General features: G+C 37.7%; 1 protein-coding gene across 25 annotated transcripts in view; it reads left to right on the top strand.

Annotated features, from left to right (window-relative positions):
- PBRM1 (polybromo 1) overlaps positions 1-20,476 on the top strand; it is a 95,899-nt gene that overhangs the window by 26,577 nt on the left and 48,846 nt on the right. For 19 of the 25 annotated variants that reach the window (XM_065886293.1, XM_065886302.1, XM_065886295.1 and 16 more), the window contains 6 exons: positions 575-666; positions 6,184-6,397; positions 8,828-8,969; positions 9,488-9,585; positions 15,395-15,671; positions 18,141-18,246. In XM_065886293.1, coding sequence (XP_065742365.1) covers positions 575-666; positions 6,184-6,397; positions 8,828-8,969; positions 9,488-9,585; positions 15,395-15,671; positions 18,141-18,246 — 929 coding nt within the window. Of the gene's footprint in view, positions 1-574; positions 667-6,183; positions 6,398-8,827; positions 8,970-9,487; positions 9,586-11,689; positions 11,735-15,394; positions 15,672-18,140; positions 18,247-20,476 lie in introns of all 25 variants that reach the window. The other 6 variants (XM_065886289.1, XM_065886298.1, XM_065886290.1 and 3 more) reach the window with 1 other exon arrangement.

The following is a 20,476-nucleotide window of genomic DNA, read 5'->3' on the forward strand; positions in this document are numbered from 1 at the left end:
ATAAGCATGCTAGCATTTTCTTGATGACTATCTTGAAGTAATATTTTTGGGTGTAGTTGGGTTATTATGAGAATTTGTTGTCAGATATCTTACTTAAAAGGTATAGTAGGCCTGACCTCACCTCTGAGAAAACACTTAAGCAGAAGTTGTTTGTCAGGTAGAGTTTAATATTACCAGTAAAACATGAGGTAAAATGCTGAAAGATTTTGTGTTCATAATAGAATTTGTTTTCATTGTAAAATCTGAGCATATTTAGAATTAACCAGCAATTATGAATGAATCTTTATTTTTCATTAAAAAAGGAGTAGTGCTGCATTTAAGTAAAAAACAAATTGCAAGTAGCCTGCTTTAGGCTTTCTACCACCACTCCCTCTTTTCTAAGAGAAAAAAATTAGTCATCTTGGTTAAGATTGATTGTGGGGAATATAAAAAGTACAAAGTAAATTGAGGAGGCAGTTGAATAGAAACTCTTTCTTTGATGTGAATGCCTTGTTAACAGTCCCTACTTCCTATAAAGTAGCCAAATTATTATAACATCTTTCCCTGCCTTCTAATTGCTTGTTTTTCTTTGTAGTAATAAACGAGCAGTCCAAGGGGGTCGTTTATCAGCAATTACCATGGCACTTCAGTATGGCTCAGAAAGTGAAGAGGATGCTGCTTTAGCTGGTAGGCATTAAGTTGTGACTAGTTAAGTGGCGTCTCAGTGGATCCTTCTGGTTAAGGAAAATTATAGTTATTTTGGTCTGGCCGGGAGTTTGTCTGTTTTTGGAGTACATACCTGTTTTGTTACATTTTAATTGCACTCTTGGTTGGCAGACTTATCGAGAGCTTATTACTACTTTATTTCGTGTTAGAGCATGTATCAAAGTAAATAAATATTTGTGCAAAATCAATTAGTTTGATAGCCTTAGCAGATTCTGGCTTCAAACCTATGATGATAGTGAGTGCTAGTGACACCATCAGGAAATCCCAGGGAGACATTCACATCATCTTAGATTTCCAGGCTTATATTTTCAGTAGACTATAATTTTTTCTCACCTAGAGCTTATGACTTAAAGATAGCTGTAAATTATGATCAGAGCAGAATTCTCATTTAAACAAGTGAAACAAAGGGCATTGGGCGCTAGGAATCCGTGTAGAAGTACACAGTTTGTAAAATAGTAATAAAGAACAGCTGTAGAGGTATATTTGATTTCATTGTCTTTCTCCTAAGCGTGATATAATTTTTTTTTATTTTACTGTAAATATTTTTTATATGTAGATATGCAATTCATTTTATGAAATTACTCTTGATTTTATAATCAGGTGTGACACAAGAGATTTTTCTAGCTATGTCTTATTTTCTACTAAGTCTATGGAATTTCCTTTTTTTTTAATTATTTATTTTTGGCTGCGTTGGGTCTTTGTTGCTGCATGTGGGCTTTCTCTAGTTGTGGCGAGTGGGGGCTACTCTTCATTGCAGTGCTCGGACTTCTCATTGTGGTGGCTTCTCTTGTGGAGCACGGGCTCTAGGCGTGTGGGGGCTCAGTAGTTGTGGCTCGCAGGCTGTAGAGTGTAGCCTCAGTAGTTGTGGCACACAGGCTTAGTTGCTCCATGGCATGTGAGATCTTCCTGGACCAGGGCTCGAACTCGTGTCCCCTGCATTGGCAGGCGGATTCTTAACCACTGTGCCACCAGGGAAGTCCCCAGGCTATAGAATTTCATAATTACTCTAGACTGCTGGAGTATGAATTTAATATTTTGACACTCATCTACAGAATTAAAATTTTTTTAACTTAAATCGGGCCTTATCAAAAATTGAAAGAAAATTTATCTCTTCATTATCTTTGTTTTGTGCTAACTGTAAAAGTGACACACATGTTATGTTTAGGTTTCCTTCTAACATTTGGTTACTTCATTAACCTTATAGTAGTATAACAAATAGAAGGAAGACTATACCACTTACAAAATTCTTAAAAAGCATTTATTGTTTTTTTTTTCTAATAGTACCTTTGTCACAAGAGGATTCTTAATTTAGTAACCTCAGGTATTAAGAAAACAAAGTAGATGCCAACCAACTTTGTATGTAGTAGATTCTTCAGGCTATTATTCAGAACCTGTTTATCCTTAATTTAGTTGAGGTTTTAATGTATTTGGTTTTCTACTTCCTGCTCCTGGAAACAACTTAGGGGGAGGTACAGTGAAAATAGCAAAGAAAGGATAACTCATGATCTTGGAGCAACAAGAAAGAGCTGATGGAAAGAAGGCATAAGAATTCAAAGTGTGAATATAACAGACAAGTATTCTACAATTAGAGAATACATGTTCTTCCCTGGTTCACGTGGAATATTACAAAAATTGACCATGTACTTAGCCATGAAACAAATTTCACCAGATTTGAAAGATCAGGTATTATACAGACCATGTTTCTGAGCACAATGCAGCTATGATAGCAACTAATAATGAAAAGATACTAATTTTTTTTAATAAGTATTTATTTATTTTGGCTGTTCTGGGTCTTAGTTGCAGCACACGGATTTTCGCTACAGCATGCAGGCTCTTAATTGTGGGATGCAGGCTCTTAGTTGTGGCCTGCATGCATGCTAATTCCCTGACCAGGGGTCGAACCCGGGCCCCTGCATTGGAAGCACAGAGTCTTACCGACTGGACCACCAGGGAAGTCCCAAAGATACAATTTTTAAAAGGAGTAATTATAATAGAAGTTTAATTACTTGAAACTGAACAATAACAATGAAAATAATACGTATCAAAACAGTGGAAGTGCAGTTACAGTGATACTTCAGAAGGAAATTTACAGGTCTGACTGCTTCTGTTTAGAAAGAAAAGCAGTTGAAAGTCAGTGAACTAATAAGCATCCAACATAAGTAAATAAGAAGAGCAGAGATGTTAGAAAAAAGAAGATAAAGAGCAGAAGTTAATTCATTAGAAAGGAAATCTATAATGGAAAAGATCAATAAAGTCCAAGTTTTTCTGTTACAGCAGTTAATAAAATAGGTAAATCTGTAGTGAGATTATCAAGAAAGAAACAGAAGGCACAAACAAAAAATATTAGGGGAAAGGGGGAGCATACAGAGAATAAAAAAGAATATAAGAACAGCATAATGCAAACTAATTTGAAAATTTAGATGAAATGGATAAATTCCTAGAAAATGATAAATGCCTAAAAACTGATTCAAGAATAAAAAGGCTGATTAGTTATATCACCATTAAAGAAATTAAATTACTACTTACAAATATTCCTGCATAGAAAACACCAGGCCAAACATTCAAGGAACAGAATTATATATAAACCCCAGCAGTGAATAAAAAAGAGCTCCCCAATTCATTCTTTTTTTTTTTTTGCGGTACGCGGGCCTCTCACTGTTGTGGCCTCCCGTTGCGGAGCACAGGCTCTGGACGTGCAGGCTCAGCGGCCATGGCTCACAGGCCCAGCTACTCTGCGGCATGTGGAATCTTCCCGGACCGGGGCACGAACCCGTGTCCCCTGCATCGGCAGGCGGACTCTCAACCACTGCGCCACCAGGGAAGCCCCTCCCAATTCATTCTTTGAATCTGATATAAAACCAAAACTAAACAAAATATAAACACACTGTATCTAGCAGTATATATGAAAGATAATACATGATAACACAATTGGGTTTATTCCAGGAATACTGGGTTAGTTCAACATTAGAAAAAAGTATTATTCACTACATTGGTAGATTAAAGGAGCAAAACCGTACTATTGGCTTAGCAAGTGCATTTGATTAATGCTTCAGTTCCCATTCATGATAAAAGCTTAGCAAACTAAGAATAGAAGGGGATCTTTACTAACTTGATACAGGGCATCTCCATTTTCATTGGAGAAGTATTTGTAGCAGTCCCCCTACCATAAGAAACAAAGTTAAGAATGTTGTTACCTCTTGGTCAAAGTACTAGCCAGCATACACTGATAACAGTGAAGTTATAAGGAACAGAAAAGAAGGATTTATAAGGATTGCAATTGATAGATTATTTTTTGAGTTTTCTAGTTAAAAAACTACAGACGGGGCTTCCCTGGTGGCACAGTGGTTGAGAATCTGCCTGCCAATGCAGGGGACACGGGTTCGAGCCCTGGTCTGGGAAGATCCCACATGCCACAGAGCAACTAGACCCGTGAGCCACAACTACTGAGCCTGCGCGTCTGGAGCCTGTGCTCCACAACAAGAGAGGCCGCAACAGTGAGAGGCCCGCACACCGCGATGAAGAGTGGCCCCCGCTCGCCACAACTAGAGAAAGCCCTCGCACAGAAACGAAGACCCAGCACAGCCAAAAATAATAAATAAATAAAAATTTAAAAAAATACTACAGATGAATTATTAGAATTAATAAGAATAGTAAAATGCTAATGTAAGATTATTATACAGAAATCTACTTCGGACTTCCCTGGTGGTCCAGAGGTTAAGAATCCGTCTCCCAATGTAGGAGACATAGGTTCAATCCCTCGTCCAGGAAGATCCCACATGCTGCAGGGCAACCAAGCCTGTGCGCCACAACTACTGAGCCCGCGCACCACAACTACCTAGCCCGCGTGCTCTAGAGCCCACACGACACAACTACTAAGCCTGCACGCCACAGCTACTGAAGCCCACGTGCTCTGGGGCCCGCGTGCCGCAGCTACTGAACCTGCGTGCTGCAACTGAAGCTCGCGCGCCTAGAGCCCTGCTCCACAAGAGAAGCCACTGCAATGAGAAGCCCGCGCATCGTGATGAAGAGTAGCTCCAGCTCGCCGTTACTAGAGAAAAGCCTGCGTGCAGCAACGAAGACCCAGCACAGCCACAAAAAAAAAAGAGAGAAAAAAAAAAATCTTCATTTCTGGAATCAGCCATAAAAAGAAAATGTAATTTTTTAAGAAGATACAGTTTATAGTAGCAATAAAACATATACCTAGGTTTAAATTCAATAAAAGATGTGCAAGAGCTTTATGAAAAGATTCGAGGTAATGGAGTCAGAAAAGACTACATAGTTTCAAATTCTGTCTTTCCTTCTAGCTCCATGACTAAATCCAAATCCCTTCTCAACTGCTCTGCAAGCTAGCTGACTTTGGCCAGTCATCAGCTCCTCATACCCAGTTTTCTCATTTGGAAAAGAAATGACAATACCTGTTCTGTGTGGTGATGTTAGGATTTCCTGAGGGTGGTGCTTATCAAGCTCTTAATAAATAACTAAGTACTTAATAAGTGATTATCATACTTAACATGGGAACACATAGTGATTTTGGTTATCCTGATCCCTTAAGAAACCATTTTAATCAGGTCGTTATATACTGTTTAAGAGTTCAGAGAAATAAGCAATATATTTTGTATTTCTGTAGAAGTGATTACATGTTTTGTTTTGATGTTCTTATGATTAGTTTCTACCTGAAAATTTTCTCAATAAAAGAAAACATCATTCCTAAGGGATGCTATAGATCAGTGGGGCAAAGTCAAAGAGACTTAAAGCTAAATCACATCTGTCAGTATCAGTCCCGTCTACATTTATACTATCCTAAGCTACATGCTGTCACTTTAGTTCTGAGATCTGAGAATGGCTACTTGCTCCTTTTCTTGTCCAAGCACACATAAGTAAGGAGTCTCAGAAGATGGCAGAGAAACTATTTTGTAATCTTTTAAAGATGGTATAACTTTTACCATGTAACATTCTATTCTATTTCTGTGTAACGTTTCTCTGAGTAAACATAACAATTTTACTAAGCATTACTAACAGCATCTTTATGAAGCCTAGAGACTATTCTTTTAAAACAAGTATTCTCAAACATACAAAACAGTATTCTCAAACATACATATAGCATAATCTGGAAGGTTGTTAAACGAGCTTAAAAAAATGTTTGTTGGGCTTCCCTGGTGGCGCAGTGGTTGAGAGTCCGCCTGCCGATGCAGGGGACACGGGTTCGTGCCCCGGTCCGGGAAGATCCCACATGCCGCGGAGCGGCTGGGCCCGTGAGCCACGGCCTCTGAGCCTGCGCGTCCGGAGCCTGTGCTCCGCAACGGGAGAGGCCACAACAGTGAGAGGCCCGCGTACCGCAAAAAAAAAAAAAAAAAAAAATGTTTGTTTCTTCCCCTTATAAACATCTTTTTTTTTTAGCATCTTTATTGGAGTATAATTGCTTTACAGTGTTGTGTTAGTTTCTGCTGTCCCTTATAAATATCTTTTATGTCTTTGTAGCTGCACGTTATGAAGAAGGAGAGTCGGAAGCAGAGAGCATTACTTCATTTATGGATGTTTCAAATCCTTTTTATCAGCTTTACGACACAGTTAGGAGCTGTCGGAATAACCAAGGGCAGCTAATAGCTGAACCTTTTTTCCATTTGCCTTCAAAGAAAAAATACCCTGATTATTATCAGCAAATTAAAATGCCCATATCACTACAACAGATCAGGTAAGATATCTTCTACATTACTCAGTATAAATCTATTTTCTTGTGATTGAGCCTGCACATGTATCTTCCTTTCTAAAATGGATAAAGATAATAAAGGTAAAAATGTTTTTCACATGTCTAAAGTGTGCTTAACTATCACTCCTATATAAAAATGAGAAATGAATTTGATTAACTACAAATGATGTTCTTTGTACTGCAGTAGAGTCAAGAGGCAAATAAAAGATATCCCAGCTAGGCATTTTTGTGTCAGTATTATTATAAAAAGAATTATAAAAAGTCATGCAGGGCTTCCCTGATGGCGCAGTGGTTGAGAGTCCGCCTGCCGATGCAGGGGACACGGGTTCGTGCCCCGGTCCAGGAAGATCCCACATGCCACGGAGCAGCTAGGCCCGCGAGCCATGGCCGCTGAGCCTGCGCATCCGGAGCCTGTGCTCCGCAATGGGAGAGGCCACAACAGTAAGAGGCCCGCGTACCACAAAAAAAAAAAAAAATAGTCATGCAGTTCAGAATTTAACTGTTCGTTTTCTTATAACTGTGCAAGAATTTCTCTTCTTATACCTTTTATTAATATTTTAATTACAACAGTTTATTTGCATTTAAATTTTGTGTCTGTAGTTAAATCTCCAGAGTAAGCATTGTCAGCTCTTAGAGAACTCATTAGCTGAAACAATACCTGAGAGATGGTTCATCATGGTTTCCCTTTTCTGTTTAGAAAATGTTAAAATGATCATTGGGAATTCAGCCAGACAAAATGCTTGAACCACCACAATATCATTAACAATAGTAGGAAATAAATAATGTTATAAAATATGTTGTTTTGTGACTCTTAAAATGTGGGTTAGGTTTTGTAGTATACCCAGATAGAGGCAAGACACAAGTAAAATTACCTTAAATGGGCAAGGTCAGAGTAAGCTGGTGTTTAAATGATGTTTTCATGGCAGATAACTAGCTTTCCATACAGTAGGAATTAAAATCCTTGTACTTGCTGGATTCTAGGAATAAGGTTGCCTAACGTATGTTTTATGATTTTGCATTTGTAACGTCTGTTTTCCTTATTTGATCAGTAAAGTTTATGGTGTTTTTATTTAATCCAAACTTTGGAGGTTTTGGACACGAGTAGGTTATAGAAAATTAGTTTATTTGGCCTTCTTAAAAATAACATGGAGGGACTTCCCTGGCGGTCCAGTGATTAAGAGTTGGCGATTAAGAGTTGGCACTTCCATTGCAGGGGCACAGGTTCGATCCCTGGTTGGGGAACTAAAGATCCCTCATGCCGTGTCGCATGGCCAAAAAATAAAATAAAAATGAACAATAACATGGAAATTAAGGCTGCCTTTCATTAAGAAAATGGGCTAGAAATTTGTTTTTTGTACTCTTTGCCTTGGAAAGGATGGTGACAGTCTTGTAGATGTTAAGAGGTTCCTTTTTAATTGATTTTTGTCCTTAGTTTCTTTTCTCCCTCAGTCTTTTAAAATTCAGTCTAATTAAGTAGATTAGTTCAAAAGAAGACAAATCCTCAGCCAGCTCAGTCACCTGCCTGCAGCCTTCTTCCAAGTTAGACTTTTCTAACATAAGCCTTACTTTGTATAGCGACTTTATGAGAGTTGGTGTTAGTAATAGCCTTAGTGTCTAAGACAGCTATTGGAATTCTTAAGACTTAGGGTAAGTAAAAACCTCAATATTAAGCTATCGTAATTAATTACAAATGTTTGTATTGGAGGAGGAGGAGTGAAGGGACTCTGACATATCTGCCTCTCATTTATCATCTTAAGACTGCTCTTCAGGGAATTCCTCGGCGGTCCAGTGGTTAGGACTCAGCGCTTTCACTGCCGGGACCGGGTTCAATCCCTGGTTGGGGAACTAAGATCCCGCAAGCTGCACAGCGCAGCCAAAAAACAAAAAGGACCGCTCTTCATTGCCCATATGCAGCTCGCCTGGAGGTTAAATGTGTATTATTCTAAACGCTCCTTCATGGAGTTGCCAGTACTTTCTCTTTTCTTTAACCCTCATCAAGTGGAATGGCCTCTTATTTTCTAAAATGTGTAGATCACCATGATTCTTCATTAAGGTAGCTTAAAACCTCCCTGATTTTTATCTCTTCCTAGGGTTTGCATGTTAGCCACTAACAGGATTTTTCTCTTAGGATTTTTGCTAATATGTTTGCTTTGTAAGTGACCACCTTACTAGGTTCTCTTATTACTTCTTGTAATGTTTTATTCTTTTGGATTTTCAGTTAAATTGTCATATTGTCTAAACGGTGCTTTTGCCTCTTCACTCTGTATTTTGAAATTGTCACTTTTAGGCCTCTAATCAGTATCACTGGTAAAGGTACCTTGTAGTGCTTGTCAGGATTTTTGCACTGGACTTTCAGGAAGTGTGTTTCATAATTTTCATAATGGAAGATTCTAGCCATGTGTTTGTCTTTCACAGAACAAAGCTAAAGAATCAAGAATATGAAACTTTAGATCACTTGGAGTGTGATCTGAATTTAATGTTTGAAAATGCCAAACGCTATAATGTTCCCAACTCAGCCATCTACAAGCGAGTTCTAAAACTGCAACAAGTCATGCAGGTATGATTTCTTGGTTTTGCTAAGTTGTTGTATGTATAATTGAAATAATTTAACACATTTTGAGTGTGTTTTTTTAAGATACGTGATTTCCCTCCAGCAATATCACATCATTCATTTCAGCCACAAGTACTGCTGAATATGTTTTTAAGAGTTTTCAGGACCATGTAGAGTAGAAATAATAGTTTAGACTGGTTTAGCTTTGTGAGTGGAAGAAGCAGGGATTTGTCCCTGGGGAGTAATTTTAGGGTTGTCCGGAAGTTTCCCTCTAATCACAGATGATATTCTGTCATTTAGGTTTTATTTCTTTGGTTCTAGACTGTTTCTGTTATGGTAGGGTTGGTCCTAGGAGAAGGGACATCTTAAGGCTGATTAATCATTGTACAGTGTCCATGAGTTTATTGAATCCTTTCTGAGAGCACACCTTGGAGCACATCTGAGGCCATGGGTCTTTTAATATTTATATATTCTAGAAGTGTTCGGCAGAGTGAGCTTGACTCCCAGGGTCTGCTCTGTTTTAGGCAAAGAAGAAGGAGCTTGCCAGGAGAGATGACATTGAGGATGGAGACAGCATGATTTCTTCAGCAACCTCTGATACTGGTAGTGCCAAAAGAAAAAGGTAGATACTCTTCTTATAGCTGGAGACACCTTCTCAGTTTCTTTTTATTTTGTTTTAGATTTAAGTGCAGAAAAATGTTTCTTTAAGCTGTCAAGTATGAATTATCTTATAAGCTTTAACTATTTTATAACATTTAAAAATTCATTTGTAAATTGTATGATTAGTGCTTTTTTTGTACTATATTGGCTTTAGATAACATAGATAAAAATAACTACTTATATAGCTTGGCAAAACATGTTATTCTTTTTGCTGTCCAGGTTATTTTGTTTTACGTGGCATTTAAGAATGCTCCTTAAATCTAATTTAGGTAATTTCTACATGGTAAATTACAAAAAAAAAAAAAAATCAGTACTACCACTGTAGTGAAGTAAGTCATTATTCTTACCCGTTTCTTTTTCCTTGTTAATCTGATCTTTATTTGCCATTTTAAGGATGTCAGATTGTAAAATACCAAGTCATAACTTCTTGTAGTTCATGAAAGGTTAAGCTAGATATTTGGTTTTCTTTTCTTTCTAACCTTTCTGTCAACTTCCCTAACCCTTCCTTTTTCTCATGGGTTTTATGGAGGGGGGCCTTACTGTGAGATTCTGAAGCTGGACTCCTGTAAAGAATCATGCAAGACCATCTCTTTTGTCTGTGCCTCCCACATGGAGTTTCTCTGGCCTGATCTTTGTGGAACACCATATTCTTCTTCAGCCTTAACTGTCTCACCATCTTTGTAACAGCAGGGAGGATACCTTAAACAAGGAATAAGGTCCATCACTAATAGCAGGGCTTGACAGATTCAAAATTGAGTGAAGAAATCATTAGTAACTATTAATACAGTTCTGTTCATGTATTAGTAGATCCACTGAGACCTGAGGATTTTAAAAGGTGGTTTAGAAAAGACAAGCTGTCTTGTCTTTCCCTATAAATAGCATTTGGGAAATTTTTTCTAGCTTTGAAAATAACTTTGCTATGCTATACCAAGGTAACTAAATTGATTGGTGTGCCCTGAGATGTGAGTCTCCTCCATTACTGGCCTATGAATTTCATCCTTCCAAGTTCTTAATTCCTTGTTATACCAGGGACAACGGAGGAAAAATGTGAAACCAGATCAGAGGCATCAAATCAAGAACATCTTTGAGTGTAATTATATAACTACTACAGCATCACCTGTGTTTTCCAGATCAGTCACCAATCAAAGATAAAAACTTCTCAGGCAAAAGAAGGTAATGGAGGCAAAAGTGATGGTACAGTTAGTGCCAACACTGAATGAAAAGAGAGATCTTAAACTAGTTGAGTGTTAAGAAAACAGTTCCAAGGACGCATTAGCCCAGGCCAGAGCCTTAAAAAAATATCTGTGGCTTGTACTTTGTGGGACAACCCAAATAGATTAAATGAAAGTTATTATTCTAAAACCTCCCATAAAAAGAAAAGCATTATGTTCTTGAAATAATAAAATCCTACTTTAGACCAAAAGTCTTTTTGTGCACAGGTTTCTTAGGAAGTGTTTTGTTTAATGAAGTGAAAAATACAAGTAAGAGAAGAACAAATATAAATCATAGCTAAAGCAATAAAATAACATATCTGGGTTTGAAATACAGGCATGAGCACACATTAAGAGGTTGACAGAAGCAAGTCCTATACTTTGGACTGTGACAAAGGAAATAACATAACCAGCCTTTTAGAAGGTAGTTATGTTAAAAGGTTTTGGTAATAAGAAACAGACTTCTCCAGAATTCAGGCAAACATGACAGCCTAGTAGGTTAAGTTAAGCTTATCCAGAGAAGTCAGGGCCAAGTTTTCAAGTACCACTTGACTTGACTCCTAAGTACTGTGTATGATTCTGTCTTTGCCTTATTTTTTTTCATATCAAAGATTGTGAGAAAAATTACTGCGGGTATGTTCTCTTCATTCTGGGAATGTATTCTTCTCCCCAAACCCTCTACCCAAAAATCCACCTACTATCTTCCATGTTGAAATGTTCCAAGTATTCTTAAAACCTTTTATCCTTTGGATTGAATAATCCTCTTTTTTCTCAACCATATTTGGTTTGTACATGACCTCCAATGTTGCTTGTTTTGTTTCTCTTCACATGTAATGTTTGTTTCTGCTTTCCCAGGAACACTCTTGACAGTGAGATGTTGGGTCTCAGGAGGCTATCCAGGTGTGCAGTCCTTTTTTATGCATAAACATATTTTTTAAAGTGTAACTTTTATGGCATGGTCAGTACTGATTAGGTGAAAAGTGCAGCCTTAAGCATGTGAATAATGGTTTTTATTTGGATGCCAGTTTATTTTATGAGTAAAGAAAGCAGTACAGTTTAGAAGTGTAGTTAGTAAAATGAGAATTAGCCTAGGTATATTCAGGAGCTGTAATTTGTTGCCAGCTTTGCCAGGGGCAGTAAGCCCCCACAGCAGTCATTGTGGCTGTACTTCTGCAGCAGAGGTAGAGAGGCTGAGAATATGGTAGCATTGCCAGTGTCCAGGGGCTGGCGGGTGCTGATTGTCTTTTACAGATTGGGGGATGGTGGAGGGATCATAATCAGTGTTGACAATCCAAGTGATGTCAGTCTATGTTGGCACCTATGCATTGGGTTACTGCTTCTTGAGCATAAATACATTCTTCAATCTCTGATCTTGTCCATGTTTTATTTCTTTAAAAGCATCCATTCTTTTGCACGTTACTTATGATTTTTAAAAACAGCCCATAAGTTGCCATGTTATGGTCCTAGTAATCATTGTGTGGTGCTTTTATTTTCACCTTTGCCATCTGGCATTCATGGAGTGTCAGTTGTTTGCAGAACACCAGACTCTGCTCACAGGTCATAAAGGAGAACGTTCAGTCATCACCTCTACCTTCCAGGAATTTATTGGCCAGGAAAAGAGGCAGGCTAAAAACAAATGAACTTATGTGTGATCTCTGTAGTAAAATAATTGTTTACGGTACACAGTTGTATAATTGTATGGAAGTGTTGTGTGATTGCCCAAATAGCTTTAGGAAATGTGATTTCCCTATCGTGCTTTTTCTTAAAAGTTAGATGTTTTAAAGTTATCTTTATGTTGCTAGCATATGTAGTCCACTCTACAAAATTACTGTATTATTATCTTCTTCCTAATATTTTCCTTAAGAAAAGTTTTCTTAGATAGTAAATTTAAGGAAAAGACAATGGATTGTATTTCTTTTATATCATTCATAGTATATGGCACTGGTTCTGGGTAGTAGTAGAAGAAATGGAAATGTGGGGCATGGTGGAGTAGTGTTACAACCCCGAGCTCTAGAGCCTTACTGCCCAAGTTCAAATCCCAGCTGTTCTTATCAGCTGTGTTCTGAGCCTCATCTCAATTTCCTCATCTGAAAAAGGAGTTGATGACATTACCTGCATAGGATTGCTGTGAAGACCTGATTGCTTAGTGTGTTTAAAGCCCATGGAACTGGGCCTGGATGCAGTGAGTACTCACTAAATGTACTCACTCTGATTATTTTCTGGCAGTATTTCCTGCTGGCATCAAGACATGGTAGATTTCATTTTGTTTTTAGTCAGATGTTACTAGTCTGGGAAACTCCTTAAAAAGGTGAGTAAAAAAGTCCTTGAAGACTTGAAGATGAAATATAGAAAGCCTTGTAAAAGAAAGAACCTTTGGGTTTACTTAGCTTCACAGCAGGCACCACTGAAGGTCTAGGGCCAGGGAGTTAAATTAAATGCTGGGAGACTTTGAAGCCTATGAGCAGGGTTGACTTTGATTAGAGAGGCCCTTGGTAAGAGCTAAGTTTTTATCATCCACTTGCATGATAAAAGCAGTCTGGTGATTATCAGCTGATTCAAGTCTCAGTTCTGATTAGTCACTTTATGGCCTTAGGTATTCACTTGAGTCTCTAAGCCTCTGTTTTTATATCTGCAAAGTTGGGATAATAATTGTACCTGATTCTCAGAGTTTGAAGTTTAAATGATAGTGCTTAGCACAGTCCCTGGCATGTGGTAGAAGTGTTAGCTGTAACTATAAATAGGAATCTTGTGTGTATATCCAAATACAAATACATAATAAATAATAGCTTCATAGGAAGAATAATGATAAGGACATTTGAGAAAGTGGTCAGCCACAAACTATGAAGGTTAGGACTAACACCATGGCATGAAAAATTGAAAGATTAGATCTAGAAGCGCTATGGAGGTCCTCTAGGACTTAGTGATAAACTAAGAGAAGCAAAAAGTGACATTGATTTCAGTGTTTTAGGCTGGGTTTAGGGGTCAGGTGGTGGTCCTGGAAAATCAGGGATTCACAGCGAAGCCCCTACTAGCTCATAATCTTCATGCAAATTAGAAAAAGCACCCATTTCTCTTGACTTTCATTTATTGGAAAATTGCTGTAATATACTGATTTTGTTAGCACAGAACCAATTATGGCCCATCTCCTGTAAACTTCTAAAACTGTATATTTATTATGTGTCTGTGACCTGAATTGACATCCCCTTAAGTGTGGCACCCTTAAGTGCATAATGACAAACAACCTTGGTTTTGAACCCCCTTAAGATGTATTTTATCGAAGTATCTTCACAGGTGCTGATTAGAAAAGAATGAGTGTGCCAGTTACAAGGTCTGGGATTTAATTTTATGCACCTTTTTCAAAATAGGGAAGAGTGAACAAACTTTATAGTTACTAGTCTGAGGGAGGAAGAGAGGATGAATAGAGGGGTTTAAAGAAGAATCTAAAAATCAAAGTGACATTGAAAACAGTAACCAGAAAGTATCACATAGGGAAATATGGTAGCTGTCTTTCAAAGTTACTTTCAAAAGTGTGGATATATTAAGGTTCAACATCATATTGGAAAAGGATAAAGTAAATATACCAGCCACCAAGCTAATACAGTTATAAAAGAATATGAAGTTTAGCTCTGAGTTTTTTTGGCAGTCAGATTAAAAGTAATGGGCCTGTGGGTCTCGGTCTCAAAGGCAATATAAGGATCTGGAAAAATGTAAACAAAATAACAAAACTGGATTAGTTCAGAGAAGATTGTTTGACCCTAATGACAAAAGTTTTGCTTGCCTTTGAGGATGGAAACCAGTTACATATCACTCTCTTGAAGTGAATGATACAAATGGAGAAAGGATACTATAAGTGTTACAAGTCCTAAAGCAGTAAATTTCAGTTATTAGACCAGTTACCAAATTCTGTGATATCAAATTCAGGTTCCGAAATTTTTCTTTAGAGGCTTCTTGAAGGCTAAAGTCATCTGTGTTCTAATCTCTGCTCAGATGTGGAGCTCTGTGATGTTGGAGCTTTGTCCTGCATTCCCCTTTTATTATTTACTTGCTAAAGTCCTGGACTGAGAGAGTTCTTCCTCTCACATCATCCCCTCAGGATATGCAGGTGTTCAGGAGTGGTTGTCATAGGAGATGGGACACTTCTCTTTGTGTTTGTTTGTTTGTTTAAGGGAGAACTGTTAGTAGGGAATCAGCAGTTTTATTCCACTTCTGCTCTGTTCTTAAAAAATATATTTCAGTTGATAACAGAATTTCATTTTCTTTGACATTAGACAAGATCTTTTTTCAAGCATTGCATTTCATAAATATTTGAAACACGTTTGCCTGGTGTTCTTGGGGGGTGCTCCTGCCAGAGTCAGTATGTTTTAACTATTTTGAAAAATTTCCTAATATTTGCTTATAGCTTCCAGCATGTTTACTGTGTTTGTGCCATACATAATCAATACATTATAATCATGAAGCACCTGCCCACAAGATTACTTTGTTTTATTTCGTGTTCATCCTTATATCAAGAAAACTAAACCTGTTCTCATTTTCCCCCTTTTTTCCCTTCCCCCTCAACAGTAAAAAGAACATTCGAAAGCAGCGAATGAAAATCTTGTTCAATGTTGTTCTTGAAGCTCGTGAGCCAGGTTCAGGCAGAAGACTTTGTGATTTATTTATGGTTAAACCATCCAAAAAGGACTATCCTGATTATTATAAAATCATCTTGGAGCCAATGGACTTGAAAATAATTGAACATAACATCCGCAATGACAAATATGCAGGGGAAGAGGGAATGATAGAAGACATGAAGCTGATGTTCCGGAATGCCAGGCACTACAACGAGGAGGGCTCCCAGGTGAGGATGTGTGGGAATCCTGGAGTAGGTACTTTTCTTTTGATCTTGAGAGACCAGGTCTAGAGGCCTAATTTAGGTTGCCCTTCTCAGTGACTAGCTTAATATTTTGTCTTTTCTTAATTATTTAAAATGGGAGGCAGGACACTGTAAAGGTTAAAAGTTTATACCCTGTACAGTTGTCCCTCAGTATCAGGGGTGGGGAGTTGGTTCCGGGACCCCTGCGGATACCAAAATCCACAAATGCTCAAGTCTCTTATATAAAATGACATAGTACAGTCAACCCTGCAAATCCCATGGATTCCACATCCATGGATCCAGAGCGTCAAGTGTAATCTGACATTTGAATTTGAATCCTGCTCTGCCAATCCCTGTGTAAGTAACTTATCTTTTCTGAGCCTCATCTGTAAAGTGGAGATAATAGCAGTACTTGCATCAGGGTTATTATAGGATTTAAATGAGGTAATATTTACAGAGCATGTAGCACAGTGCCTGGTATTCAAACACTCAAATGAAAGCCAAGGACAATAAAATCTTTCATCATAATTTTATTATTACTATCCACAGTAGCCATACTTCTCTAAGGATAGTCTAGAAAATTGTATAATTATATAAATATCAGGATATTCCCAGTAATGCACCTTTGAATAATTGAGTTTGTTATGAAGCATCTTGATTTTCAGTTCTTCCTTTCATATTTTTTTCTATTTCATGTCCTTTACTTAATTTTTTTTTTTTTTTTTTTTTTTTTGTGGTACGTGGGCCTCTCTCACTGTTGTGGCCTCTCCCGCTGCGGAGCACAGGCTCCGGACACGCAGGCTCAGCAGCCGTGACTCACGGGCCCAGCCGCTCCGCGGCATGTGGGATCTTCCCGGACCGGGGCACGAACCCATGTCCCCTGCATCGGCAGGCGGACTCTCAACCACTGCGCCACCAGGGAAGCCCTACTTAATTTTTTAAATTAGGTATAAGTGACGTGTTTCAAGTGTACAACATAGAGATTTGATATTTATATATTGCAAAATGATCACTGCAGTAAGTCTAGTTAACATCCATCACCATATGTAGTTACAAATTCTTTTTCTTGTGATAAGAACTTTTGAGATCTATTCTCTTAGCAACTTTCAAATATGCAATACAGTATTATTAACTATAGTTACCATACATTACATCCCTATGACTTATTTATTTTATAACTGGAAGCTTGCACCTTTTATCTCCTTCATTCGTTTTGCCCGTCCCCCACCCCCACCTCAGGCAGCCACCAATCTGTTCTCCATATCTATGAGCTTGGGGTTCTTTTTGGAGGGGGCTGTTTTTAGATTCCATATAAGTGAGATCATACAGTATTTGTCTTTCTCCATCTTAACTTATTTCACTTAGCATAATGCCCTCAATATTCATCCACGTTGTCTCAAATGGCAAGATTTCATTTTTTTTAATGGCTGAATAATATTCCTGTGTGCGTGTGACATTTTCTTTATCCATTCATCCACTGATGGATGCTTAGATTGTTTCCTTATCTTGGCTATTGTAAATAATGCTGCAGTGAACATGTATTGGGGTAAATAGATCTTTTCTGAGTTTTCTTTATCTACTTTAAATCTCCCAGAAATAAAAGTACATTTTCAAATTGTTTATTTCCTTTCTTATACTATTACATTTCAATATAAAATGAAGTAGGCACTGAGGGTGCTTGTGATCAAAGAAATGGTTCTCTCTGTCATAGGAGTTTACACTGTCCTCAGTGTCATTGGCCAATGTGCCACTTGTCTGCCACTGATAAAGAAAAAAGCCACCCTTACGAGAGGTTGCCAAAGAAGAGAGGTCAGTTATTCCCTCAGCCCCTCTGCTGTGGGGCAGTCAGGGAGGAGAGCCTTTGTGGGGGGAGTGGGAGGAGGCAGCTGTGGGAGCAAAACAGTTGGATGCGTAACCTTGTCCTTGGCTCTGTGTTACACCTTTGGCCCAGTCTTCATAGAGAGAGAGCCTCAGCAGGGATTGTTGCTTTTCACAAATCAGATTCCAGGCTGTGAACGCACACTGGTATTAAATCCCTTCTAATGTTTGAGATGTTTCTCTCCAACTATCAGATGTTTTTAATTTTTAATTTCCATTGAGCTAAGTCTGGCTACCTTGAGGGTCCAGTGCAAGAGAGATTTATGAAGAAACAACACACGTAAATATATTTCAGAACTTCTGCAAAAACTTGCAATGATTCTAGTACAGTAGTTCTCAAACTTTAGCCTGCATGGGTGTACATTAGAGTCACCTGGAAAACTTTAAACAACAAACCAGTTGAGGCTGAGGCCCACCCCACGGAGGTGTGATTTTGTTGCTCTGTAGTGATCTCAGGCTTTATTTCTTTAGTTCTCAACTATCCTATGTTTTTAAAACTTCTTTATGTATGTATATTATACTTCAGTAGAAAGCTTCTTAAAAAATAATTTTAATTATATTTGTAATTAAATATAGGTGTACAATGATGCGCACATCCTGGAGAAGTTACTCAAGGATAAAAGGAAAGAGCTGGGCCCACTGCCTGATGATGATGACATGGCTTCTCCCAAACTCAAACTGAGTAAGGCAGCCTCACACTTCATTGTTCAGTTCAGTCCATCAAGGATAAATTGCTGATTTACTGAAATAATATTTAATTAATTGGTGAATATAATTGAACTCGCACTACAGCATGGAGTTTCTTGCTTCCTTTTAAGCACTGTCTTCCGTATTTTAAGTAAACATAAAAGCATGTGAGGAATAGAAGAATATAATGTCAAAGGTTTTGCTTTCTTGAATGCAGTGGACATTTTGTAAATGTTAAATAGTAAGAATAGATATTTTTTCTACATGTGATGCCTGGAAGAGTATAGTGGCAGATTTTATTCTATTTTATTTTTTTTGTATGTTTGTTTGCTGATTATTAGAATTAAAGATTAGTCCCAGTAGTTCCTCCTAGACAGAATTTGAGAGGTTAGAGATGTCTAGCCACTGTACTGTAAGTTAACTTGGCTGTCTTTTTTTTTTTTTTTGCTGTTCGCGGGCCTCTCACTGTCGTGGCCTCTCCCGTTGCGGAGCACAGGCTCCGTACGCGCAGGCTCAGCGGCCATGTCTCATGGGCCCAGCCGCTCCACGGCATGTGGGATCTTCCCGGACCAGGGCACGAACCCATGTCCCCTGCATCGGCAGGCGGACTCTCAACCACTGCGCCACCAGGGAAGCCCTTGGCTGTCTTTTGAGCGTAGTCTGTGGATGGTTGTTTGGTTGAAAACTGTGAGAGAGAAGAGAGACAGCAAAAACAATTAGTACCATTGGGCTAAAGAAGAGGTTTCTGCCTTGTTTAAAATATATAAGTAAAATAAATACCAAGCAAATGACAGTGGTGTTGTCAAATATTCTTTAGAGTCGTATTTGCTGAAAAGGGAAAAAACAAACAGACCCTGATTTTTTATATGAAATGACTGTAAACTGAATTTACAATAGCTTTGGGTATGATTTATTGCTAAGTGATCTTTCCTTTTTGTCATGCCATTCATTTATCTCTTCATGGAATTGTAAAAGCACACAGAAGGTTTGCAGAAACGAAAACCTTCTAATTTATAGGGATATAATGCCTTTTAAAACTAGAATTCATTATACAAGTTGAGTTAGGAAACTAATGACAGATAGATACTTTAACAATAACTATCTAAATATATATAAATACATTTTTCTTTAAGTTCAGGGAAAGGAGATTTTAACATGCAATGTTAATTTTTTCATTTCTCAATTTTATGAAAAATTCAAAACATATATAAGTTTAAAGAATAGTACAGTGAATCCCTGTATATACCTGTTACTCAGCATTTATCAAGATTCTGCCATACTTATTTCCTATCTTCCCTTTTTTCCTTCTTTTTCTTTGTTCTGAATTATTTTAAGCCAAATCCAATCACGTCATTTTATTTCTACATAGTTCATTATGCATCTCTAAAATACGCAGATATTTTCTTAAATAGCCATGAAGTCATTGTCACACCTAACAAAATTAGGAGTTTCTTGGTTTCATCTAATACCTGAAAATTTTTCAGATTTTACTGATTGTCTCACAAATGTATATTTATAGTTGGTTTCTTCAAATCAGGATCTAATTAAATTCTATATGTTACATTTGATTATTTTGTCCTTAAACTCATAGTTTAGAGGAGTCCCCCTCCTTTTTTTATCCTCATGCCATTAACTCTAGAAACCTGGTCACTTTATTGTCCAGTCCAAAGTTCTGGATTAGTTAGTTCCCTTCCTTGTGATGTCAGTTAACTTTTTCCTTTATTTCCCTTATTTCTCATAAATGGAAGTTAACTTTAAAGGCTTGATTAGATTCAGTTTCAACTTGGCAAATAAGGTCCACACATTGCATTTGATTGATAGTTCTTGTAATCTATAAATTCCCCTCCCTCTCTCTTTTTTTCCCTTGCAGTTTGTTGAAGAAATTATTTGTACTATTGTTTCCCACAGTCTAGGTTTTGCTAATTGTGTCCCTTTGCTGTAGTTTCACGTGTTCTTTTGTCCTTTTTAGTTCCTGTAAATTGGTAGTCGATCAGATTTAGATTTAAATTTGATTCTCCCCTCCCTTTGACACAGAAACTGACTTGAGGTGATATAGTGTCTTCCATCAGGTGGCACATAATATCTGGTTGTTTCTTTAAATTATGTTAATAGCTATTGATGCTTAATTCATTGAAGAGCTGTTAGATAGTGATAGTTTAGTTTTATCATTCCTTGCTCATTTACCAACTGGAATACTTCTATATAAATAAACTTTGCCTCATCCA

The sequence above is a fragment of the Phocoena phocoena genome, chromosome 10 (assembly GCF_963924675.1).
Source record: "Phocoena phocoena chromosome 10, mPhoPho1.1, whole genome shotgun sequence".
Classification (NCBI taxonomy): Eukaryota; Metazoa; Chordata; class Mammalia; order Artiodactyla; family Phocoenidae; genus Phocoena; species Phocoena phocoena.